The sequence below is a fragment of the Pelodiscus sinensis genome, chromosome 9, assembly GCF_052426305.1.
Source record: "Pelodiscus sinensis isolate ZL-2025 chromosome 9, ASM5242630v1, whole genome shotgun sequence".
Lineage (NCBI taxonomy): Eukaryota > Metazoa > Chordata > Testudines > Trionychidae > Pelodiscus > Pelodiscus sinensis.
This window is the reverse complement of record NC_143060.1, coordinates 62621860-62648030: the sequence shown is the minus strand read 5'-3', so window position 1 is coordinate 62648030 and position 26171 is coordinate 62621860. Positions and strand designations below refer to the sequence as shown.

The 26171-nt window shown below is 43.7% G+C and overlaps 1 protein-coding gene across 9 annotated transcripts in view; it reads left to right on the top strand.

Annotated features, from left to right (window-relative positions):
* RASAL2 (RAS protein activator like 2) overlaps window positions 1-26171 on the top strand; it is a 248542-nt gene that overhangs the window by 86377 nt on the left and 135994 nt on the right. For all 9 annotated transcript variants that reach the window (XM_075936872.2, XM_075936874.2, XM_075936873.2 and 6 more), the window contains exon 2: window positions 25977-26104. In XM_075936872.2, coding sequence (XP_075792987.1) covers window positions 25977-26104 — 128 coding nt within the window. The remainder of the gene's footprint in view (window positions 1-25976; window positions 26105-26171) is intronic.

Below are 26171 nucleotides of genomic sequence, written 5' to 3'. Positions count from 1 at the left end.
GACAGACTTGCTGAGCCCCCGAGCAAAGGAGGGCGTAGAGAGAACAACATCACAGGCTATTCCTCCTCCCCAACTACAACAGTGATTTAAAGGGCCGGGGCTCAGGCTGCTGCCGCAATGGTAGCAACAGTAGTGGCCAGGAGCCCTGGCCCCTTTTGAATCACTGGGCCTTGGGGCAGTTACTCTCTTTGTCTCCTCCCCCCCATCTCCGTCAGCTGGCCTGGCAGTGCCATGCATTGGCATACTGGGATAGACTACCACACAGATATTTGGGAGATAGATAAACAGACAAACCAGTTAGCTGATAACACAGAAACAATTAGATATCCTTCTCTACAATCTGCTGAACTGGTTAGAAGAAAGCATCCATGAGACAGCCTTACTCTCTGGCATGGCTGAAACACCATTAGCTCCCACAGTGGCTGAGTTTTAACTGTGTTTAGAGCCAAGCATAATCCTGATTGTGGCACATATAAAGCCTTAAGCTAAAGGAGATTAGACTCAATATTAGAAGCCATTAACTTTCCATTTGAATGTTATTTATAACCTGTACAATGTTGAGAAGAGTAAATCTATCAACTCAGGACAGAGAAAAAATGATTTCAGTAAACGAACATTTGGACTGTAAATGCTCTTACAGAACAGGAGTCACAATTTCACCAGAAACAGAATAAGAATAGAAATGAGTAAGGCTGCATTAAACTCTTGTGTCTCCCTTCCATTTTTGGAAGTATCCATCCAAATCCCATTTTTAGCATTTTTTAAAGGTTGCTTAAGCAGGGGAAAGTTCTCAAAAATATGCATTTGATCTAATGTACCTGGAGCTCTGTGGAGATGGGGTACAGGGTGGGAGAAGGGGCACCCTGACATCAGCACCCCCTCCTCTTATTCCTGTGCTCTCCATAGCAAGCAAGAAGCTCCCAGGGGTGGGGGGGCAGCTCTAAGGCAGAAGGCAGGAGCAGCATAGTCTCTTGACCAAACCTGTCAGGATCACCTGCCAAAGGCTCCAAGATCCTCCAGTCGATCCGGATCTACTGGTTGGTGACCACTGCATTAGTTGTTCTGTCAGTTTCCAATCTCATTCAGTTTTGGGAAGCAGGGTCTGGTATTTAGTATGCATGAAAGCAGCTTTTTTTGGTGTTAACTTTTAAAGGCTGTTTCTGCGTTATACAGCTGTTTTTTTTAATTAAAAAACTCACCGTCTCAGAGAAATTCAGAACTAGTTCTCTGGTTCTACACAAGACCCTTTTTCAATAAAGTGGTTTACTTATTGCAAGTTGAATAAAAACCAGTTTAGTCTGTATGCATTTAATTGCATTACTTAGGTTGTAATTTTTTGGGTAGGGATCCTGTCTTTTGATGAGTGCCTTGCACATTTATGGTGCTGTATAAATAACTGCATGTAATTCCTGTTGGGTGTTTCTATGGTTGGTTAGGGCATGCAGTCTTTTTACTTGTACTTTAGTTAATTAAAAATTTGAAGTGGCTTAAAGTGGTTTCAAGGATTTTTTTTATAAATAGCGTTCCTAGTGCTACATCCACATTTTTGTAAATTAGTTTTTAATTCAGTACACGTGGAAGTAATTCACAACAGCCACATTTAAACTAGTCTGTGAAATTCTAGTGTGGCTTAGAGGTGATAATCGGTGCTTTATGACAATGAATCCTAGAATACTACGAACTGGAAGGGACTTCAAGAAGTCAAGTCCATTCCCCTGTCCTGTTAAAAATTGCTCCGAATTAAGGCACTCTTGACATTTCTCCAGGGAAATATTGCAGGTTTTTGACAGCCTCAGGATATTGTATTTAAGAACTCCATATTTTTCTCAGACTTTCTTTTTTTACAGTTAATTAATTACTGGGTGATTGCAGTCATTATAATGCTAATGTGGGTTGGAAGGGATAATAATGGGCAAACACACTCAGCAGAGAACTTCTGGATTTAAATCCTGTAAAGTAATTAATGTAAACAATTAGAGGTGTCAATAAAATTTATAGTTAAGTGGCATGAATCTGTCTGTTGGAGGCAGGTACAGTCTGTGTGCATTGGGGTAGATTTTATCCATTTGCCAGTATGAGACTTCAGAGATATCATCCATTGGGATGAATAGAGGAGTTCTGCTGAAGAGCTATTATATGAGGCTGTTGGTAGACATGGAAGGATGTGTACGTTGAATTCCATTGAATTCACGCCTGCAAGTTTTTTTCAACAATAAGATACTGAGACTTAATTTTTTTAAATATGCAAGTTTAAATTCTGCAGTAAGATGATATATTCTGTCATTGTGGAATTGCAGAATACATAGGATCCTTTCTTATGATTAAGGTTGCCTGACCATTTCTGTACTAGTGATTAGGCAGCTAACCTAGCATACAACACGGTGAATAGGGTAGGATCTGAGGCTAAAATAGGTAAAGAACAAGTTAAGACTTAGACAAGTTAGTTGTCAAGTTGGCAGGGCTTGATGAAGTACATCATCAAACACGTAAGGAAGCGGCTGAAGAGAATTCGGAGCCATTAATGATTATCTTTGAGAACTTGTGGAGAAAGGGAGAGATCCCAGAGGACTGAAAAGGGGGAAAGATAGTACTCTTCTATGAAATAGGGCTTAAAGACAAGCAAGAGAATTATAGACCAGTCAGTTTAAGTTTGGTACCAGAATGATGATGGAGCAAATAATCAGTTTGTAAGAACATAAGAATGGCCATACTGAGTCAGACCAAAGGTCCATCTAGCCCAGTGTCCAATGCCAGTGTGATGGACTGGACCGGGTCTGGGCACCGCTGAGGGAGTCCGCTCAGGGCAAATTGCTCAAAACAAGGGGATCCTTCCAGCCCCAGACTGGAGGCCTTTCCAAATAGGCCACAAACCAGTCACATCAAGCGCTTCAGCTGCCAATCCAGCCAGCAGGAAGCCTCACAAGCAAAACTCCTCAGACACCCCAGCTCTCCCCATACCACAATCAGCTCCGGGCCTAACACCCAGGTGAGGGGTTATAGAACCCAATCTCACCTACCCCCAACGGGTACTCCTGGTCCCAAAAGACCAGCTACAGTTCCCAGTCAATTTACACTTTGGATCTTACCCACAAGAGCATGCTGGGCCAATCCTTTAGAATCTAAAGGTTTATTAATAAAGGAAAGGAAAGGAAAGGTGGAGAATAAGGTTAAGGAGAATACATTACATGCACCAAACACCAAGTTCTTGATGCAGGCTCTCAGCAGAGATGTTATAAACTGCTATCTTAAAAGTCTCTGGTGTACATCCTATGTCCGGATGGGTCGACAGTCCTTCCTGGCTCGCTGTCCCTCGCAAGGCTGCATCTGGGATCAGGGGCAGAATTGAAGACAAGATGGAACCCGCCTCATGGCACTTGTATATCTCTCCTGGTGCCCTCCTAGCCAGAGCGGGTCACATGGTCAAGTGACCTGTTTGTGTTTCACATGCTGGCAGCCATTATTCCCTGGCTGGTTTGCATGTTCCCAAATGCATTCCTCAGGTGTGTATTGGGCACCGTGGGAGACATTGTTCTTGGGGCTGTGCTAATTAGCATAGTCATTCATTGGACAGTCCTCCTTTACAACAGGCAGTGCAGGCCAGTATCAGCAGAGTCCATATTCATAACTCCACATACAGACATCATACAAGTACATGAGTAGCCTACATAGAATCAGTAGAACATAAGCTTTCATTTGACACCTCCCATAGCCCCCTTTGTACAGACTTTTGGGCAAACTCTCCCCGTGGGCACAGCAGTGATCTGGCTGCTCCCCCTTAAAATCCAGTAATGTGACAGCAAGATACCCCAGGGGGAGTGAACAGAACAGGGAATCATCACGTGATCCCTCTCCTATCATCCATTTGCCACCTCTGACAAACAGAGACTAGGGATGCCATTCCTACCCATCCTGGCTAATAGCCATTGATGGACCTAGCCTCCATGAATCTAATTCTTTTTTGAACCCTGTTAAATTCCTGGTCTTAACAACTTCCTTTGGCAAGTGGTTCCACAAGTTGACTGTGCTGCATGAAGAAAACCTGCCTTTTGCTTGTTTTAAACCTGCTAACTATAAATTTCATTTGGTGATCCCTAGTTCTTGTATTATTGGAACAATTTTTGGAATAATATTTGGAATAATTTTTCCTTATTCACTTTTTCCACACCAGTCTTGATTTTATAGACATCTATCATATCCCCCCTTAGTCTCATCTTTTCTAAGCTGAAAAGTCCCAGTCTCTTTAATCTCTCTTTATATGAGAGCCATTCCAAACCCTTAATTGTTTGTTATCCTTTTCTGAACTTTTTCCAATGCCAATAAATCCTGTTTGAGATGAGACGACCACATCTGTATGCAGTATTCAAGATATGGGTGTACTATGGTTTTATATAGAGGCAATAAAATATTCTCTATCATATTCTCTATTCCCTTTTTTAATGATTCCTAACTTTTTGTTTGCTTTTCTGACTGCTGCTGCACATTGAGTGGATGTTTTCAAAGAACTATCCACAATGACCCCAAGATCTCTCTTGAGTAGTTATAGCTAAATTACTGCTCATCATATTGTATGTATAGTTGGGATTATTTTTTCCAATGTGCATTACTTTACATTTATCAACATTAAATTTCTTTGCCGTTTTGTTGCCCAATCATTTAGTTTAGTGAGATAAGTACCTAGATGATAATGTGGGGATAAGTAATAATTAACATGGATTTGTTCAGAACAGATCAGGTCAAGCCGGACTTAACGAATAGCCTTTGAAAGTATAACAAGCCTTGTGGATAGGCAGGGAAGTATAGGTGTGATATCTTTAGTAAGGCATTTGGTACTGCCTCGCATGACATTCTAGAGAGACAAACTTACCATAAGTTGGTTGGAAAACCACCTTCTGAGAATAGTGATAGAAATGTAGCCGTGTTAGTCTGGTGTAGCTGAAACAAAATACAGGACTATGTAGCACTTTAAAGACTAACAAGATGGTTTATTAGATGATGAGCTTTCGTGGGCCAGACCCACTTCCTCAGATCAAATAGTGGAAGAAAATAGTCACAGCCATATATACCAAAGGATACAATTAAAAAAATGAACACATATGACAAGGACAAATCACATTTCAGAACAGAAGGGGGATGGGGGGGGGAAGGAAGGTGAATGCCTGTGAGTTAATGATATTAGAAGTGGGGAAGGGTATTAACTCACAGGCATTCACCTTCCTTCCCCCCCCCACCCCCCCCCCCATCCGCCTTCTGTTCTGAAATGTGATTTGTCCTTTTCATATGTGTTCATTTTTTTTAATTGTATCCTTTGGTATATATGCCCCCCCCCCCCCCCCGGGACGTCCTGCACGGCCCGGACAGCCCTCCACGGTGCCCGCCCTTCCTCGCTTTACGGTCATCGGAAAAAGGTGGCATGCGAGCGCTTTTCTTGGGGGAAAAAACACGCTCGCATATGGCTGTGACTATTTTCTTCCACTATTTGATCTGAGGAAGTGGGTCTGGCCCACGAAAGCTCATCATCTAATAAGCCATCTCGTTAGTCTTTAAAGTGCTACATAGTCCTGTATTTTGTTTCTTCTGAGAATAGTTATTCATGGTTCACAGCCAAGCTGGAAAGACAAATAAGTGACATCCTGGAATGGTTTGGATAATGGAATAGAGAGTGCACTTATGATGTTTGCAGATGATACCAAGCTGGGAAGAGTTGCAAGCACTTTGGAGTACATGACTAGAATTTAAAATGATCTAGACAAACTGGTCTGAAGTAAATAGGCCAGTGGTGGGCAGTAACGTGGCAGCAGTTCCCCAGGATTAGTCCCTTGTGGGCCATCACCATTGTATTTTCATGTGCCTCCGCAGGTGTAGGCGATTACAGCTCCCTCTGGCCGTGGATTGCCTTTCCCGGCCAAGGAGAGCTGTGGGAACCTACACAGACCGGGACACCACTTCCCACAGCTCCTATTGACTGGGAACAGTGATGTGCAGCCAAGGGGAGCTGCATTTGCCCATACCTGCGGGAGGTGCAGGAAAATATAGCAGTGGCAGCCCAAGGGCCGGTATTTGCCCACCCCTGAAATAGGATGAAAGTCAGCACGGATGGGTACAAAGTTCTCTACTTCAAAAGAAATAATCAGTTGCACAACTACAAAATAGGAAGTTGCTGCTTAAGAAGTAGTTTTGCAGGAAAATATTCCTCCAGGGTGCATTAGAAGACATTTAGGGGTAAACTAAAGCTAAATAGCAGCACAAAACACTGAGAGCCAGGACCTGTGGCCGCACCCTGGAGGGTGTCCTGTGGTTCTGCAAATCTTCTGGTTCAGCACCAGTCAGGTCCTGAGGGTGCTGGATTAGAGAGTTTCAACCAGTATTTTATTCATAGAATACACGGTATTTCAAGACCTCTGTATCCAGTTGGATGAAATACATAGTGTACATGTAAAATGTTACTTTTCATTTAGATTTTGAAGGAAGTATTGAGTAGTTTTCGGCATTGTGTGGTTGTTGCTTGACATGCTAGCCTTGAAATGAACTGTGGTGTTTTTTTTCAGCCACCGTTACTGCACTATGATGCAATCTGAAGACAGACAGCTGGCATGCTTTGTGTGAGATCTCCTAGCATGGTATTGGGTGCCCTCTCTATGGGAAGTTACAAGGGCATTGCATATTGAGATGGCAATGTGACTGAGCGTAAACAAATATGCTGACTCAGTAAGATTTTTTTTTTTAGAGTGGCTTGTGTTCTTTCACTAACTCAGACGTTCTCTGTTAGTGCCTAAAGGGAACAACTTCCAACCTCTTGTTGGTTTAATATATTTTTCTGTCCTAGAGTGTTGAACACAATATTCTTCACTAAGATTACATGACTAGAAATTGATGCTTAGATGAAGTCCATTGTTGTTGACAGTGGCATGTACTAATTCCTGGTAGACAAATGCTTGAAAATCCACATTTTGTTATTGTCCAACTTCTGCATTGTTATTGACTCCATTGTTGATATGAAATCTTATGAGGTGTGGTGCAACTGAATAGAATATTGGATTAATGTTCTAGCCTAACTTTTTTGGCATCTCAGCTGGTTCTATGGCCCCTTCCTTCCTGCCAACACAAAATAAAAATAAGCTCTAAGGATTTGAATAGAAAGGGTAACAGCAGATCATGATTTAGCTGCTTTAGCAGACCTGTCTATGGTGCTTAATCACATCCATGCTTGGCTGTAGTTGGGGTTACCTCATTTTTAGGTGCACAAGAATTTCATGAATTCCTTTTTAAAATACTCCCCAAATAAAATGTATAGAGCTCATTTGTTTGTCTGGTGACACTTAACTCCATCATAGACCTGCCTCTTTCTTTCAAGTCCCAAAGCTATATCAAGTGAAGTTTATATTCTGAAAAGGGATTCTACAATCGAACTTCCAAGTTTGTGTTTTAAATGGTGCTGTTCACATATGCACTGTACTAGAAAAAAAATCTTTTAGCTTGTAAACAATCAGTCTGAAATCTGCAAATTAAACTGGTGTCCTAGCTCAAGCAACTTTCTTAAATATTGCACAGGCCAAATGCAGCCTACTCACACATTCAGTACGCTCTGACGGAGCTGCACAGGAGGGAAATAGGACGATTGGGACATCTCCCAGTTATTAGTGTGTCGTTTTCAATCACTTTTTCTTTACTCTCTATTTTCTATAAGGAAAGCCTGTTTTACATCTGCACATGGTCTATTAGGAAGATATGGATCTGTGTGTGTTACATCTGGTGTACTGAAATGCAACTGATTTCAAATACCGGTTGCTAAGAATTTAAAGCCTTAGCTGGCCTGGCTTGTTGCTAGAACACCCGAGGTGCTGAATTTCCTGTCAATGCAATTGTAGATGCATAAAAATAAACATGTTAGACCACTATCCTTTTAGAATGATAGTCATTTTCTTTCCTGGACTTTGTCAGCATAAGGCAATTTTCAGTGATAGATTTTTCTCATACTGAAGTCTTGAGCTGGTTTTGTTAGGGAATGGTAAGGAAAGTGAGTAATTAATTATGTTCATCTGAATATGTGGGGTTTGGCTGAACTTTGTCAATCACAAGAGTTAAGGTAGGTCCACAGAAGCAGGGCTACATCAACATAGCTGCAGGGCATCTCGTGAAGATGCTCTATGACTGTTGATGGGAGAGTGTTCTCCCATTGTCACAATTACTCCATCTCTGCAACAGGCAGAAGCTATGTCAACTGGAGAGTGTCTTGCTCTTAGTTCATTGTAACTTGTTGCTCAGGGGTGTGTCTTTCACACCCTTGAACAATGTAAATTAGATCGTTAAGTGCTAGGGTAGACCTACTCTCAGATGCCACTGGCTTGCGTCCTGATTACCACTGAGAGCAAGCTCTAGCTTTTCCTAGTTCTGCATCTGATTTGTGTGTGCGCAGTAAAATCCCTTTCTTAATCAAGTTGTCCAGATGGGAAAGGTCTGTGGAACCTTTTTAATTTTTTTCTCTTAAATGGACAAAGCTTTGATTGCAGATTGAAATACACTCTTTTGCACAACAGGAGTTGAACAGCGGTATAGTGTATTGAACTGGAATGTTCATACTTGAGAATACTGTGTGTTGAATAGACATAGCTATGTGTATTTAATCGCAGAGCTCTGAATACACACGGTGGGGTATAAACGTTGCAGAAAACTGTGAATGTCTTCAGAAGTTCCAATGGCATTTGCCATCAATGAAGCGTGTGGGTGTTTAAAATATTGTGTTCAGTTGCATCACAAATGATTGGGACACATACCAAACTTTTCAAAAGAACTCAAGATCAAGCACAATAACCTTGAGTCCAAATAACATACCTAGATAAAAGGACTAGTGATGCTTAGGCAATTCTTTTTAAGACACCCAAACATCACTTGGTTGCTGTGCCTGAAATGAACAAACTTTGAACTTGCTTAGAAAACAAAGCCAGATCAATGGAAAAATTAGCGCTATTGAGTGGAATCACTGCTGCTCAGCCTGGAGTCTGGCGCATGCCTGAAGAAAGCACAAAGAGAGACCCTGTAGTAGCCTAGAGATATGGAAACATGGCTGTTGATGTATAAAATGAAATTCCAAGCAGTTTGCATTTTAATGGACTTGAATCACATGAGAGCTGAGAAAAGAAAGAAAAGGAAATGACTTTTCTGTTTGTCATGATGGCTCATTGCTTCAGGGCTGGAAAGCATGTCCATGTGTCACTCAAGACTCCACTGCTCTTGGAGAGGGTGTTGTAAAGAGGAGAGAGATGAGTTGCTGTCATCGAGGACAGAATGAGAACTAGTAGGATAAAGCTACAGCAGGGGAGAAAGGAGCTTAAATGTTAAAGCAAACTTTTTAAGAATTAAGTAGGAACTGAAATAAGCTGCCCAACGTGATTGTAATTGTCATTTGAGGTTTCCATAACTTGCCACGACATCTGCCTTTTGGGGGGGGGGGGGTATCAATCAATAGGATGCTATGGAAGTTGTGAAAGGAGGATACATTGTCTGTTTTACATACACTAAGATTCCTTATCAGGTGAATTGCTTTTTGTTTTCCAGCTCTTGGCTGTAGCTCAGATCTGTGGGGGTTTTGTAACGGTTCTTGCTTCTCCCTGTACCACTATTGTAGAGTTGTCTCAGCCCCTGTGCACCCATCTTGTATTTCCTGGCCTTTTCGTGCTCTGTCACTCCAGGATTCATAATAAAAGGGAAGTGGGTCTCTCATAAAGTCGGTCTATGCATAAAGCACTCATGTACTAGAACAAGAGAAGAAATTAGATTATCTACAAAGAGTATATGAAAATAGATTTTTTTTGTGGGAGTTTGTGTAATATTAATGCAGAACTTTTTGTTTTAAAGGGACAAAAATTCTACCTTTTGAAATGTTAAGTGTTTTATAATGGAGAATTTAAGACCAGCTTGAGCTTTTGTCCTATATTTTTTGTTTGTTATCTGAAAGAGTGGTTATAAATGGTCAGCTTTCAAATTGGAAAGATAAAAATAGCAGCATCCCCCATTGATCTGTACTGGAACCAGTGCTATTTCACATACGAATAATGATCTGGAAAAAAAGGCAAAGTTAGCACATCATAAAAAATTACGTGAAATAGTTAAGTCCAAAGTAGGCTGAAAGAATTACGAAGGAATTTCACAGAACTGGGTGATGGGGCAAGAAAATGGCAGATGAAACTCAATGTCAATAAATGCAAACTAATATATATTGCAAAGCCTAATCTCAAAAATCCATACAAAATGTTGGCATTTGAATTAGCTGTTACTAATCAAAAAAGAGCTGTTGGCGTCTTTGTGGATAGTTCTCTGAAAACATGCTCAATATGCAGTGGCAGTCAAAAAAGCAAACTGAATGTTAGGTTATGTTAGCAACAGATGTGTCACTAAAAGCTACGAAGCTTTAGGACTCATAAGAATAGGTACAGATAAATCAGTAAATATCAGGATGTCACTATAAAAATCCAGAGTACACTCACACTTTGAATACTCCATGCAGTTCTGGTCGCCCCATCTCAAAAAAGTTATTAGAACTACAAAATGTATAGAGAAGGCCAACAAAAATAATTAAGGGCATGGGACAGCTTCCATATCAGGAGAGATTAAAAAGACTGGGGCTGTTCAATCTGGAAAAGAGACAATTTGAGAGGGTATGATAGAGGTCTATCAAATCATGACTGGTGTAGAAAAAGTGAATAGGAATATTGTAATACATTCTGTAAAACACAAGAACATCGCCCAATGAAATGAATTGGCAGCAGGTTTAAAACAAACAAAAGGAAATCACTTCAGACAACACACAGCCAACTTGTGGAACTCATTGCCAAGGGATGTTGTGAAGGCCAAAAGAATAACCAGGTTCAAAAGAGAATTGGATCTGTTCTCCATGAACTTATCTGTCAGAGGCTAATAGTAAAGATGGTCAGTGATGCAACCCCATACTCAGGATGTTCCTAATCCTCCGAGTGACAGATGCTGGGACTGAGGGGCAGGAAAAATGGATCCTGCAATAATCGCCCTGTTCTGTTCATTCCCTCTGAAGCATCTGCCACTGGCCACTGTCAGAAGACAGGATACATGGCCAGATGGACCTCTGATCTGACCCAGTGGGACTGCTTACATTCTGAATTTGTTTGTACAGGTTGAACCTTTGTAATCCGAGACTCCCTGGTCTAGCAACATCCGTCGTCTGTCAGGACCACGGGTGTTCCAGGACCAGAGAGTCCCAGTGGAGGGCTGGTGGCTGGGCTCCCTGCTGGTGGCACAACCCAGTGTGGCTGCCCCAAAAGGTCAAGAGCTCAGTGCACCACATGGGGGCTGCCTGGTGGGGCCAGGAGCCTAGCGCATAGGGAGCTGGGCTTCCCAGCATAGCAGGGAAGGAGGTGGGGGGATCGGCAGAGCAGCGAGGCTGGTGGCATAGGAGAGTTGGCCAGAAGGCTGACAACTGGGCCAGGGTTGTGGGGAGCTAGATATGACCTCCCCTGGTCCAGCAAAATCCCTCATCCGGGACCGCTCAGATCCCTAGGGTGCTAGGCCAGGGAGGTCCAACCTGTAGTTTTGCCATTTCATTATGTCAGTGGTGCAAAAGTAGCTTTCTAACTAAAGCCACATGAAGAACAGTTATCTACAGTTCTATTTGAAAAGCATTTCCTCCTATTGTCCAAGCTGGTCCTAGATAATAATCCGTTGTGTACATGAACCCTCATCACAACCTCCACCCAACGTCTGGCAGCATATGGAATTCTTAGCTCTTACTACAGAAATTATGTGCTGCCCCTGTAAGCTGTACTTCTCAACAGAACGGAAATGAATTTCAGCAATAACTACATGCACAGATGGGGGGTTATTTCACTTCCCCTTCAGTAAAACCCCGCTCCCAAATTAGATGAAAGAATTTCACCAAACAACAGTTACTCTTCTTTCCTTAAAAATCAGATTGGGTCTAGTGACTAACAGCCGTAGTGTAAAACTACATTTCAAAATCAGATCTTATCGGAGTGCTTTAAGTAGCACCATCATCTGTAAATTTCAGTGTGGTCCTGCTGAACGTACTTTTATTTTCCTCCAACGGTCTTTGTAAATTTGGGGGCCTCACATGTTCTGGAAAAAATTTATGTTAGTGAGGAAGTTTAGGTGATTCTTACTCCTATTTGGGGGACAGTATTATTGGCATGGAAAACATACAGTACATAAAACATTCAGGAGTAACCGCATGTTTGTGCTTAAAGGATTTAAGGTATTAACACTAAGTATCCAAAAAGTGTCAGTAGTAAATCAGACAAGCTGTGCATATTCCTCTGGTTCCCTGACAGTGACGGGAAGAGGACGAGCAAGCCGCCTCCTGGTACGGATCTTAGGGAGTGGGAGAGGAACTTCAGCCTCCCTGCATGCCCCTTAAATGCACGCGCGCGCGCACACACACAAACACACCTCCGCCCCCCATACCACCAGCTCTGACTCCTGCACTCCTCTGTGCACACATCCCAACCCCAAACCACTCCTCTCACCCCAACCCTGACTCCTGCACCCTGCCATGCCCAGCCCTCTGCCCTGAGCCACTCCTCACACCCCAACCCTGACTCCTATATCCCCACAGCTCAGCCCCATGCCGTGAGCTTCCCAAACTCCTGCCCTAATTCCAGCATATCCTCACTTCCCTACCCCCTCCCTGAATTCACCCCAGCATTCCCTAGCCCCCTGCCTTGTACCCCCCACATTCCACCCCACACTTAAATTTCTTACAGGCTCTATCGTATCACAACCCCTCCTGTCCTGAGGATCTCCCCCAGGGGATTGCAATACGATAGCACCTGTAAGAAATGTAAGTTACTTTCGTGCCTGTCTGTGCATCATGTTGATCATAGTGTGCGTTGATCATAATTAATCATGCTTACCAGAACCATAGTAAATGTACTGCACTCGTGAAGTTTTGTCTTCCAATTCTAAATTCACCAGTGTCACAAGAGGGGACTTTTCAAATCACTTGGTCTACGAAAACATATTTTTGCATTGATGTTTGAGCATTTGTAGTTTCATTGGTGTAGGTTACTTCTTTCTACATTTCCTCTATTTCTCAGTTCATAGTTTCCTTGGACAGTATGCAGGCACAAAATCAGTCCAGTCACTATAGTATTCTGATTAAACTGAGTTTTGTTTTAAAAATACTTAGGTTATGACATGGTAGTAGTTAAAGCAAAACACTGAGTCAGGAGGCATCTGACCCTTCATTTGAGCTGAGACAGTGATTCACTTGTGCTCACGAAAGCTCATGATACCTTCTACATTTTTTGTTAGTCTTTAAGGTGCTGAAAGACTATTTGTTGTTTTTTATCCCTCTGACCTGTGTGTGTGTGGGTGTGTAAGTAAAAGCCTGATTTCCATCACCATGTGTCTGAACCTTGTTTCCCTAGGTAAAATAAACCTCCCCAAAAATCAGAGAAAAGGATGTTTTAAAACCTATTGTCTCCATGTACTGGACTAAGTATAGTGATTCAAATTAACCAGAATGGGAAGAGTTAATTGTGTTGTGCAACACTAAGTAATACAGAAGAGAATTCCTGTCTGGGCTGGCAACAGACTTCTCTTGGCACAGGGTAATGTTTAGGGGGCGGGGCTTAACTCCAGGCCCCTGGAACGGGCGGGACCTCAGGCAGAAGGGACAAGGTTAGGTGCAGCCAGCTCTCCGCGCCTCCCAGACTCGATCACGTGGTGCTTCGAAGGTGGCCTGGAGCCTCAGACCCTTTTAAACCGCTAGGCCTTTGTGCAGCTGTCCCCTCTGGCTCCCCATAGGTGGCCCTGTCCCAATCACATTTATTCTAGATCCACCCCTCCTTCATGTAGTTATAATGGCATTGGACCTTCCTTACTGGACATCTTTTACCTGAATGAAAGAAAGCCGAAATAGCAGACCTGCCAAATGACATACATTGGTCATGGCGCGCACAGGGATGTGAAGGACTAGTCAACAGGATAGTCGACGAGTCACTTCCCCCCACCCCCTTGCTGCCTCTATCTGATAGAGGCAGCAAGAGGGGGAGAAAAGGGGGGTACTTCAAAGCGGCAGCGCTGCACGGAGCCTGGGGTCAGCTGCTCCGTCGGCACTACATCTTTGAATGCTGCAGGGAGCCCAGCGTTGGGTTCCCTGCAGTGTTTCAAAGCAGCAGCGCCGCACAGAGCCTGGGGTCAGCTGGGAACTCCCCAGCTGACCCTAGGCTCCATGCAGCACTGCTGCTTTGAAATGCTGTGGTGGCGTTTCAAAGCAGCAGCGCCACAGTCCCCAGCTGACCCCAGGTTTCGGTGCTTTCACCTTTGAAGTGTAGCAACGCCCTAGGGCTGCTGCTACACTTCAAAGGTGAAGGCACCTATCGACTAATCAATAATCTTAACATCCTTAGGAGCACGAGCATTTTGTCCCTAGCCCAAACACAATCCCGCAACTGCACAAGAATCTTGAGCATCCAGAGGGGGCTGCAGAAGCTGAGCAGGGTGTCCTCTAAGATTATCCCTCTTCACCAAAAGCTCTCAGTGTCCACTTGCTCCAAGGAGAAGTGTCACTCAGGAAGATCCTCGCAACTTGGTGGCTATGTAGTAAGCCATATAATCTTTTATAATCTTTTCTTCAGTTTAATAACCTCTCTCTGCTCAGAGAATTTGCATGTGTATTGCAGACCACATGGGTATTTAACTCAGGGCAGATGACCATTTTGCGTGGCCCAGGGCAGCCCAATTTCGTGGGGCCCCCCTTTGCCACGGCGCATGCGCGGGGCTTCTTGAAGCGCGGGGCTGGGGGCGGCCGCCCCGCTCGCCCTGCCCTATATCTGCCCCTGATTTAACTAGCTGAGGACAAGAAGTGTATTTAATACTTGGGGAGTAAGACATAGAAGCTCACTGGCCTGGCACAGTGTGACAGCTGAAGAGGTCGGAAGGAGAATCGGTTGAGCGCTGCGCGGAACGTCACACTGATGGCTTTGAGTGACTGCAGGTTATTTGAAGTTCTGGGTATCCTTGGAAACGCAAACTGTTATACAAATGGCAGCTTCTGTTTTGATGATGTCATGAGGCTTACAGGCTTGTACAATGAGCCTCTTGTTTGCAGACCTGCCCGGGAGGTTGTGCGGGGCTGGGTTTGAAACACGTATGCACGTCCTGACTCCACTCTTCATTGCATTGAGGTTTTTGGGGTTTTGCATGTTGGGCTCTGAAGCAGCCTTGGATTGGCCCCCCTGGATTTTAGGGGCTCACAAAGCTGTTCTTTGTTTTTCTGATTCTTGTTCTGTTTTTCATTACTGCCGCATGCTGCATTTACAAGACTTCAGACGCTAAGGAAGACAGACGAGAGAATGAGGATCAGTTTTACTAGAAGCTGGCTGGGTAGCTTGTAAGAAGCTTATAGAGCTGAGCAGCATTCAAGCTAATTGACCAGTTTTAAACTGCCATGAACAGCTTCCTCACCTTTGCTAAGGAGAGCTGAGCAGTGAACCGAGAAGCTTTCTCTGAAGCAATCAAAAGCCTGCTGCCAGGCTTGTGACTAAGTTGTCTTAGAGCAACTTTAACTCTCTTTAGTTCTTCGTTTGCTACTGATGACAAGCAGGCCGCTGTCTAGATTGGCAGATCAATGTGGTACGCTCAACCACTGCCAGTTAGGCTAACGTTAAGCCCTTAAAACTTGGGTCTTGGTTTTGTTAGAGCAACTCTGGGGCTCATCTCAGCCACTCATGCAGTGTGCACAGTGCCTTGCAGCTTGATGCAGTTTGTTCTATAAGGGTGTGTCTAGACGACATGGCTCCATCGACGGCGCCATGTAAATTAGTTTATTCGGCATAATTAAAAAAGCAGGGATTTAAATAATCCCCTCTTCGTTAAAATAAACATGGCCGCCGCGCTGTGCCGATGATCAGCTGATCCGACACAGCGCGGCAGTCTAGACGTGGATCTGTTGGCTGGGGAAGCCTTTGCCGATCAATTCCTTATGCCTCGGTCTAGACACACCCTAAGTGTCATTAAAGCACTTGAATACTGTTAGGCAAAAATCTGGGATACCAAACATTAGGGGCTGAGGCTGGCTAATACACTAGTTTACACTATAGGGATGTAATAGTGTGGTCGATTAACCAATACACTTTTGCTTATCAGTTAATACGTTAGACTACACGCATTCTGCTCCCTTCCTCCCTCCAGTACATTTTTTAGCAGGCTGGCCAGCAGCCCAGCTCAGTCATGTCTCGTGCTGGGTCTGGGGCCTGCCCCCACTGTGGCTCTGAATTTAAAGTGAATTAGGAGCCAGGTGGACAGGCAGCCCGGCTCAGTTCTGGCTTGCACTGGGTCCAGGAGCTCAGCTGCACCCCAGACAGGGGCTACTGCCTCTGTATCAGAGGCAGCAGCACAGGGCGACAGGCAGCCTGTCCATGAGGGGAGCTGGTTTTTAAACTGGCTCCCCTCACAGACCAGCTCCCGCCTGGCACCCCGCACTATTGCCTCTGATAAAGTGGCAGCAGCATGGAGTGGCAGAGGGTTCCTTGGGAGTGGGGCCAGAGTGCACTGGCTGCCAGCCCCAACCCCAGCAACTACAGAATAGTTGAGGAACTGATAAGAATTCCTGAGGTTAATTGACTGTTCAGTTAACGGATATTTAACATCCCTATTACCCCGTTGGCCGATAGATTAGGTTGTATGTATGAGAAAAATCTCAGAGTAGAAAATGAAATCGTAAGAGGTGGCAAACGCATGCACTTCACTCAGAAAGTAAACATATATGCAACCTTCATACTTTCATTGTAGATAAATTCCTTTTTCTAGAAAATTATCTATTGCCCTAAAACAGATTCCCAACAAACATCGCTCTAGGAGGGTCCAGCATTCCCAGACAGCCTTGAGATTATTCCACAGCTTCTGGGTGATGTTCAATTCAAGACCCTTCCATTTTAAAATGGATTTGCAGGGTTTTTTCCCTCAGCCACTAGAGATATTCAGAGTGGGGAAAACACCCTCCTTCCTTAGTTTCCAAAGACTGGGATTTTCTTTTTGGTTATAAGCATGCTGGCAGACTTACCAGGTGTTGCCTGGGTCCTTTAGGGTAGGGGGCTGGTAGTGTGCGGGGGGGGCGGTTTGCAGGAATCAGGGCAGGGCCTTAGGGATGCGAGGGGCAGTGCAGGAGGCTGGAAGTAAGGGGGGGTGCAAGAGTGAGGTTTGGAGTGAGAGGGACTCAGGACAGGGGGTCCCATTCAGCACAGGCATTTTCTCTCCCCCCCAGTCTCCAGCTGCCAGAGGGGTTTTCTCCCCACCCCCACTGCTGCGGCCCCAGGGGAGTGGGGAAGGGTTTGGGACGGAGGCTACTTACCAGTGTGTTGGCAGGCAAGATGGCAGAGCCCTAGTCCTGCTGGCCACTCTCTTGATGGTATGGCTGCCCCTGGTGGACACCCCCCAGGATAGCTTTCCCCTGCAGACTCACTGCCTCCAGTGGCTACTCTCGTATCACATCCCTCCAAACATCAGCCCCTCCCTTTGCATGTTATGGAAAACAGTCCTTTTTCCAGTACTTCTGGTTGTCCTGGCACAACCAAACCCCGACCTTGCTTTAAGTTAGGAAAAGCAGCTGCCTACCAGATTTGGTGGTCTTAGTTTGTACTGTTTCAGAGGAGTTCTTGAGCAGACTTGCAGACTGACACACACTAAAATATATAGATTCCCAATTGCTGGGATGCTTCCTCATAATTTTTTCCTGGGCTTGTAAAATGGCTAGGGGCTTGAAGTCCGTTACCACTTCTTGGGGATACAGCCCCACTCTGCCAAATTGCTCCATCATGCAGTACTGAGGTGAGGCTGCAAGTTGCACCACAATTACATTTTTTGTATTCGTGTGCGTTCACATGCGCTCTGCCTCTTACACTCCCCACAAAAATCCCCAAATGACTGTCAAGTTTAGTACATCACAAGCTGTCGTAAAAGAGCTTTACTTACTGTAAAATAACATTATGCAATCAATTGTTTGACCTGTTTGGGTTGGGGATGGGGGAATTAAACCTTCTTTTTAGTCACAATGACCTACGTGGATTCCCCCTTGTCTGATATGGTCCTCAAATGGAGGAAAAACCCAATATTTTAGATCATGCCTGGTTCCTTTTTGGACATGGATCTGTCCCTGGTCATTCAAAGTCCAAGAAAATGCAAATGATCAGTTACTAGGTTACAGTTGTAGGTTTGCCCAGTGGGAGAGGAAATTAAGGAAGCTGTAGAAGATTATCTTTGCATTCCAGCACCACTAGCACGGGGGCAAAGTAGTTGGTGTCCACTTCTTAACAGTTGTATTTTAATTCCATCAGCATTTGACAGCTTTGTTTGGTGGAAAATGGGTTTTCCAGGTAGTCTTGGTTGCAAAGGTTTGGGGTAAGAAGGCCTGTCAGAGCACAAGTGCTGATGGTCTGACTAAACTGCCCTCTTCCCTATCTCTCCCGTGGTCTAGGGTTACCAGGTGAGTTAAAAAAAAAAAAATACCGGACGGGGGACTGGCTGGGAGGCGGGCGGGGCTGGCCAGGAGGAGGGGCGGGGGTGGCCGGTGGGAGGCAGGGGCAGGGAGGGGGGCAGTGGGGCTGGCCGGGGGAGATCAGGTGGGGGAACCGGCTGGCAGGAAACAGGGCTGGTGGAGGGGAGTGGTCGGGGCAGCAGGGCTGGCCGGGGGAATTGGGGGTCTTCGGGGGCAGCAGGGCTGGCTGAGGGAGATCGGACGGGGGAGCCAGCCAGCGGGAAGCAGGGCTGGTGGGAGAAGGGGAGGGTCTGGGGTAGCGGAGCTGGCTGGGGGAGATCGGGAGGAGGAGGGAAGAACTGGCCACCCGGGAGAGGGTTGGCGGGCGTGGAGGGCAGGGGAGCGAATTGGCTGGCGGGGAGCGGGACTGACCTGGGCCTGTGCAGATCCAGGGCGCTGCCTGTCCTGCACACAGTTCCGGCGAAGCACTAGTGAGTCCGGGTACGGCTCCACAACTCACTGGAACAGCACTCGGGAGCACGTACAGGGCTTCCCCTCCTCCCCAAGGCATCACATGCAACCAGAGGCTCCCAGCGCCAATCGCGCCCCCCTCCCAGGCACTCCCCCTACCCCCACCAGGCTTCCCTTGGGCTCCCAGCTGGAAAACCAGAAAATACTGGACATTGCACATGTCCGGTATTTTCTGAAATTTTTAACCGGACAGGTGCCCCAAAAGCCAGACAGTCCGTTGACTACTGGACACCTGGCAACCCTACCTTGGTCACATTTCTACACAAGTATCTAGGCATCTATCAGCACCAGCAGCTGCCAACAGAAAGTGACACGATTCAGTTTAAATGGAGTTATGTACATGTTAATGTGTGTTGGAGACAGGTACTAAATATAACACAAGGAATTAGTGCTGGACACTTACCTCTGTAATAACATCCTCTGAAATTGGAGACCCTTTCTTCCCAAATCATCCCCACATGCTTTGTGCATTTAATCCAATATGTAATTCATACAGATCTTTTCACCTGACGTTCAAATTCAGCTGCCTCTTGACTGAAACATGGCCACAGCATTTGTTATCTGAACCCACTCTGTGAATGCTGTATCTGCAAGTGGAATCCTCGATAGTCAAATGGTAATGTGACCATACCAGCATGGTTAGCAGCTCCACTTCCGTGTAGTATATCAATCATATCTTTAATTACTACAAATGGTCAGGGCTAGGTTTCACTTCTTCTCAGACTGCATCTGCATCCCTGTAACACCCTGAGTGCTGTGCTGTTGCTTTACTTAAGTGTCTGTTCCAACCTGGAGGAGAGTTTGCCATCTACAGCTCCCCAAAAAACACTTAATGGAGCACTTTAACTTTTACTTGAATACTTCCTTCTACTTCAGCCATGCTTATCTTGAGAAATGGGACAAGATATTTTTTCATCAGAGTTTGGGAATTTGAGAAATGATAAACACAAGGGGGAGCCCTGTGAACACGTTAGTATGTTCTTCACTGAGTTCTGTGCTTTTTCCTACTGCCGGAGCCTGTGTCTCTTGGAAGACTCTCCTAGACCCCAGATCTTGTTCTTGCTCATCTTTTATCTGTATCGCACCCATCTGGAAACTTGCGATTGCTTTCAAGCTTACAGCTCTCAGATCTATTTGTCTCTACATTTTTCAACCGCATACTTCACCAGTATAGTAGATCCCTACAATTCTTCACCTGAAAGCTATGCGGTTGCATGAGGTGGTAAAATATCTGTTTTCTAGGTGGTATTCTTTGTTGGCCACTTTCATGGCTTCTTTTAGAGCAGTGCTGCGTTAGTAGAAGCTTGAGCTGTTGTGTCGGACAAAGGACTGAAACGCAATGACACACAAACATGTCCCCACCCTCCTTCCCTCATTTCTTTCCTTTTATATCATTAACTTAATGACCTGCTAGGTTTGCATTTGGTCCTTTCAGGATTCTTGTGCCTCTTAGTGGGACTTTACTGGACTAGCTAGATTTGAAGTATCGGTTTCAGGTCAAAGGCTGGGTGAAGGTTCCGGCTGATGCCAACTTTAACTGAACTGCTTTGCCTGTCCATATTTGTAAGAGTAGGAGGTGCTGACAGGCTCTCAGCTGACAGCATTTACCCAGAGCCCTCTGAGAGCCTGTCGCCATGGTAAGTATATAAAACAGCATGAAAACACTGACACCATTTACAGGACCCTGATGGCAAAGGTGTGTTAGCGCTCCCACGTGTTATATATAAAAACTAACCTCCCTGCAGGCTCACTTTGCTGTTAATTTAGTTATGAAGGGATTGCCAAGCAGCTGTATCAGAAACATTAGGGGGTGAAAACCTGGTCCCATTGAAATTAGTGAGAATTTTGGCATTGAGATCAATGAGGCCTCGGTTTTATCCTAAGAGCATATTTAAAAATGAGTTTCTTTGACATCTGGGAGAACTGCTTTTTGGGGTTGGAATATTGATATTGTTAAAAAAAAAAAACCCAAAAACAAAAGCCCCAAATCTCTCCCAGAACTATTCAGGTTTATTTCTTTGACGCTATTTAGTAATTTTAGACAATGTTTGTTGTTCATTTGATCACATTTCAATGGAAACTCTCAAGTATCAAGTCTTTAAACATTTACAAATTATGCTTTTAGTTCCACTCCAGTTTAAGCTGCTCTCTCACCCTTTAATCTTGGATGCATAGGAACCTGGGACTAAAGTATGGGATTTTTGTTGTTTAAATTCAGAACTAGGGAAGCAAAGAATTTTTTGTTTGTTTGTTTTTAATATAACTTTCAAAGCAAGTAAACTCCAGTGTCTGATTTTTTGTTTGGTTGTAAGAAAGAGATGCGATTGGGTCATGATGTGCAGACTTTTATCTATTTTGGGCTGACTTAATGCACATTAAAACTACAGGTGGTTATAATGCAAAATTCCTCAATCCCAGAACTATTTTTATTTTTTTATTTTTTTGGTTAGGAAAGTCACCTCCTTTTAAATACTAAAAATATCTCCTTATTGCTGCATAACATTGCATATTTCTGCTGACATTATGAAGGGAGAGACAATGCTCTTTTGTTACTGCAACAAAAAGGCACATTGAGAGCAGGTGACATTGGGGTCCATTTTAATTTCTGGAAATCATTCTCTTTTTATATAATACTCTGGCCTGGTATAGGAAATTTGCTAGACTTCTGTTTTGAATGCTGTTTGAGTAGTAGTTTTTAATGCTGCAGGCTCATAATGAAATGATTCAGAAATGCACCCACTTACATGATAAGTACCCACCCCAAAAAAACTACCACCCTTCAGTACTCAGTGTCCGATCTCTTTCTGGGGGGACCAACTTAGACATTGGCTATTTCTGTCTCTTCCTCTGCTCCCTACACTAAATCATATTCCTTGATTTGCTATGTCATGGTAAATCCATTGTTCACATTCATGGATGCCTTCTAGTTTGAGAGTGGTAATGTCCGAGTTGCCACATGGCTAAATGAAAGGAGGGTTTGTGGACATTTATAGACACGATGAATGGATTATCCAAAGCCATGGAAAAAAAAAGAACAATGCAGTTGTAGATCTTCTGGTATGTCAGGTGATGTGACAGGCATGCAGTGATGCTCTCCTCAGTTTAGCAGGAGAAAATGTACAGAAAAGGGAGTTCTATTTTTTTCAAGCTGTTACTCCTCTGATATTAGCATTTGAAGGGTCATAGGGCGTGACCTTTGATCCTATGAGTAGTCTAACTGATCTGCTTTCTTGAATGCCTCATTGTAAGATGCAGAATGGAATGGATTGCCTCAGACTACAGGGGAAAAATCTCTCATCAGTGCTTGCATTTTTTAGGTGCACAGCATAACATGTTCATACTGTGCATAATATCTGTGGATTTAAATTAAGGGTTAGATTTACAAATGTGCCTTTCTTTTCCATATTTCACATGTAGTTCAGGTCTAAACACTTAGCAAAGCTACACAATTGGTCTTCTTTAATAAATTACCTTCCAAGAGAGACTTTGGTCTGCCAAATGTTTTTGTAATCACAAAACCATTACAAAATGGCCCCACAGTGAGAAACAAGTCAGGCCCTGGGGCTTTGAATCTCTCTCCCCCCCCCCCCCCCCCCAATAAGAGAAGCAACCTTATAGTTAAGAGAGTGATCCCAGTTATTTAACTAATTTTCCACAGTGCTTCAAACATCAGGTGGCAATTGACTCTCATGGTTGCTAAAATCAGTGGTTGGTGATTTTTATGTACTGAAATCCCTTTGGTAACTAATATACAGTACTGTTTAACATCTTGAAATCCAAATGTAATCCTTGTGTTCCTTAGATGAGGTACACAAGGAAACAGAGCAGTTGTTTGCCTAAGAATTTATATGCCACTGTGTACCTTTATGACAGTGCTAGTGCACTGTCATATGTTTGCGTGGGGATTTAAAAACACCCACATCCCAAATAGTCTACAATCTAAACTAATAAAATACCTCACAGGCAAGCTTTGTGTTCCACAGCTGTTTGAATACTGTAGAGAGATCAGCCACCTCAGAGCACTCCCTAAAAATGGGGACACTGGATAGGGATATTGCTTGACACAGGAAGAGAAGCCATTTCATGTACACAAATTAGTACCAAGAAATATCATTTTATCATGGTGCATTCTCTATGTAATTTGCATTCCGTTTCCCTTGGGTCTGCAAGACAGGCTTTCCCCCTGGTTCCTACACTCTGGATGTCCAAACTGTGGTCTCCAAAGCTGCAAAAAAATCTGCTTGTAGTCATTCTCCGCTGTCTTACTCTAGACTGTTGTAAAGTCAGCATGAAGAGATGACAGAAGCTGTGTGTGACATTCATGGCTCTTCACTGATGTACATTCTGTCTTGGCTACTGGCAGCTCCTTATATCAAGATGGCATATTACATTGCCAGCAGTTGGTGTGGAAAGCTGTTTTGACGTAGCTAACCCACTTGACAGCATAACTGTGGCTGACCCTCTGAGCCTGATGCTCAGTTAAATACTATAGTTGTTCATGCTGTGGAAGATGTTATTCTAGTCTATAAATCTTATGGGCTGAGTGTAGAAATATTGGATGCTATATTGGTGAGACCTACATTGAGTGGAAATTATAATGCAAACGATTTTGCGTTGTACAGATCTACCCCAAAAATAATAATTCTGATTAATTTGATATGGTTTTGTTTTGTTGTGATTGTCTAGGGTAAAAATGAATAAGGGGCTTTTGTGTGCACATTTGACACAATTACATCAAGTAAAATCCTTTGTTTCATAAATCTTGACTTGTCAATGGCCAAAAAAGCCATCTGGGGGTGTAATGCTCATTTTTAGACCGAGTTATTTATGTTCTTCATAATATTAGGATGGTCTATGGTGGCCAGATTGATTGTTTGTTTGTTTGTTTCCTAATAATAGAGATGATCTGATTTAACGGAATTTTCCAAGAATGTTGAAAAACACAGAAAATAATTGTGCTTCAGAATTGTTCTTTACTATTTTAAATTGAGCCTACATTTCAAGAGTTGGGTAGAATAGCACCTAAATATGAATGTATTGGCAGATTCAATGCCAATGATTTCATGAATCATTCCCTAAAATATACACCTGTCTTTTAATATTTTTCTGAATGATCAGAGAACTCCTGCTGCAACAGTCTGAAACTTAGCTCAGTTGAGTCAGTGTTTACAAGCTGGCAGATTCTCATCAACACTTACTTAGAGCTATAAGATTATATTTACCTATTTGAAAAATTTGTAAAAATATTAACTCTTCTCACGTGCATATAATGGTTTTACTAAGCACATAGAATGTAGAGAGTGTATAGCATCTGAGATGGATTGTGTCTTTGAGGGCTAAATAGTTAGTTCTAATGATACAAGTTTATACTCTACTTTCCTCCTAAAACTGAGTGCATTCTGCAGTGTCTGAGGATTTGCTGGCCTCTAGCGGGGAAGATACAAAAGTCTAACAATTATAACATCTTGAGCTCTGTACAAATTGGTTTCAGTTGTGGGTTGTAAGTGAAAGGCAAGGAGCATTAGGAATCATTAGGCTCTCAGCAAAGATAACACAGTGTGAAACTACAGTGTGAAACTAGAATGTAAACTAGCAAGAAAATGTAATGTTACAACATAGTCAATGCGTCTACTTGGAATCATGTGAACAGATTTGCACTTATTTCCTACATGTTGATAAATGATCGTACCCAGCGCTGTGCATTGTTCCTCAGATAGATGTGCTTGTTTAGACTTGAACATCAATCTTGACCTATACTGCCCCTTATTTCAACTGTGGATGCCCCACAAATCTCTTAACAGCGACCTCAGTCCTTATCTCTGCCCTCAACAATACCAACCCAGCAATAGCTCTGTGCAGTCTCCTCACTCCTGATGTGCAGTACGTCCTGCTGTTCCAGACTTGGCTGCTCCTGAGTGGAGACTGCCACGTGTGGGGTGTGACACAGACACGCACATGTAAGTTTTGGGGAACTGCAGGCAAGACAACAGGTGTGTTCTCTTGCCCAGTTGTGGAGAAAGCTTGAAACAAAAGACAGGACTATGCAGCACTTTAATGACTAACAAGATGGTTTATTAGGTGATGAGCTTTCGTGGGCCAGCCCCACTTCCTCAGATCAGATTGTGGAAGAAAATAGGCATGACCATATATACCAAATCAAAATAAAAATGAACACACATAAAATCTTAATGGGTTGTTCACTTTCAGTCCTTTGGGTACAATGTCCATCTTTTTGCACTTGGATAGAAAGAAATCTTGTTAGTGATAAGATGCAGCACGCCTCTGTAGTTAGTGCACGACATGGGAAACCAAACACGTTTAAGAATAAATGTGCTCAGTCCACTAGACTGCCTTGCCTTGCCACACTGGGAATCAGGCAGGCGGGAATTCTGTTCCCACTGGGTCACTGTTCCCACTGCAAACACGAGCAGACTTTTATGTCTCTTTCTTTATCATCTTTATAATGGGAGTGACTCTCCTGCCTCGTTTTGGAAGGGGAAACCTCTTAGAGAGGGAGCTGCTGGCAGGCCATTCTCAGAGGGGAACACAGCTTGGGAGTCTACAGCTGTGGTCTGAAGTTGCACACATTTATGAACGTGCAAGGCTTACGGCTTGTGTATTACTCAGGCCTTTCAGGAGTGAAGGGCAATAAAAATAAAGACTAATGTTTATGAGGGAAGAGGGGGTGAGTGTGGAAGCTACCTGGTTTTACTTTTATTCTAGCTTTTTAGTTCTTAGCACAGTAACTTACAGGTGCCTCAGGTGCTTTTTATTTATTACAGTTCTATTGTAAATAAAAAATATCTGTGTTAATATCTGTACTGTGACTATATAAAGCTCCACTTAGGTGATTAGTGGGAAGAGTAGACTCTTAATATTCCGAAACATGCACTCATTTTAAATGCACTTTGCTGTTTCACACTCTTTCTACTTACAGAGGAGATGGCTAATGAAGCTCTCTAATGATTGTTTTATTCTTTCACAGATGTGAAAGGGCCACCTACTCACAGACTGTCTTGCGGCCAGTCTCCCTATTCTGAAACTACAACATGGGAGAGAAAATATTGCATCCTGACCGACAGTCAGCTGGTGCTGCTCAACAGGGAGAAGGAGGTAAGACACACTGACCGTGATGAAGGGTTTTTTCCTTTTGAATGTATTTGTAGAATAGCCAGAGAGC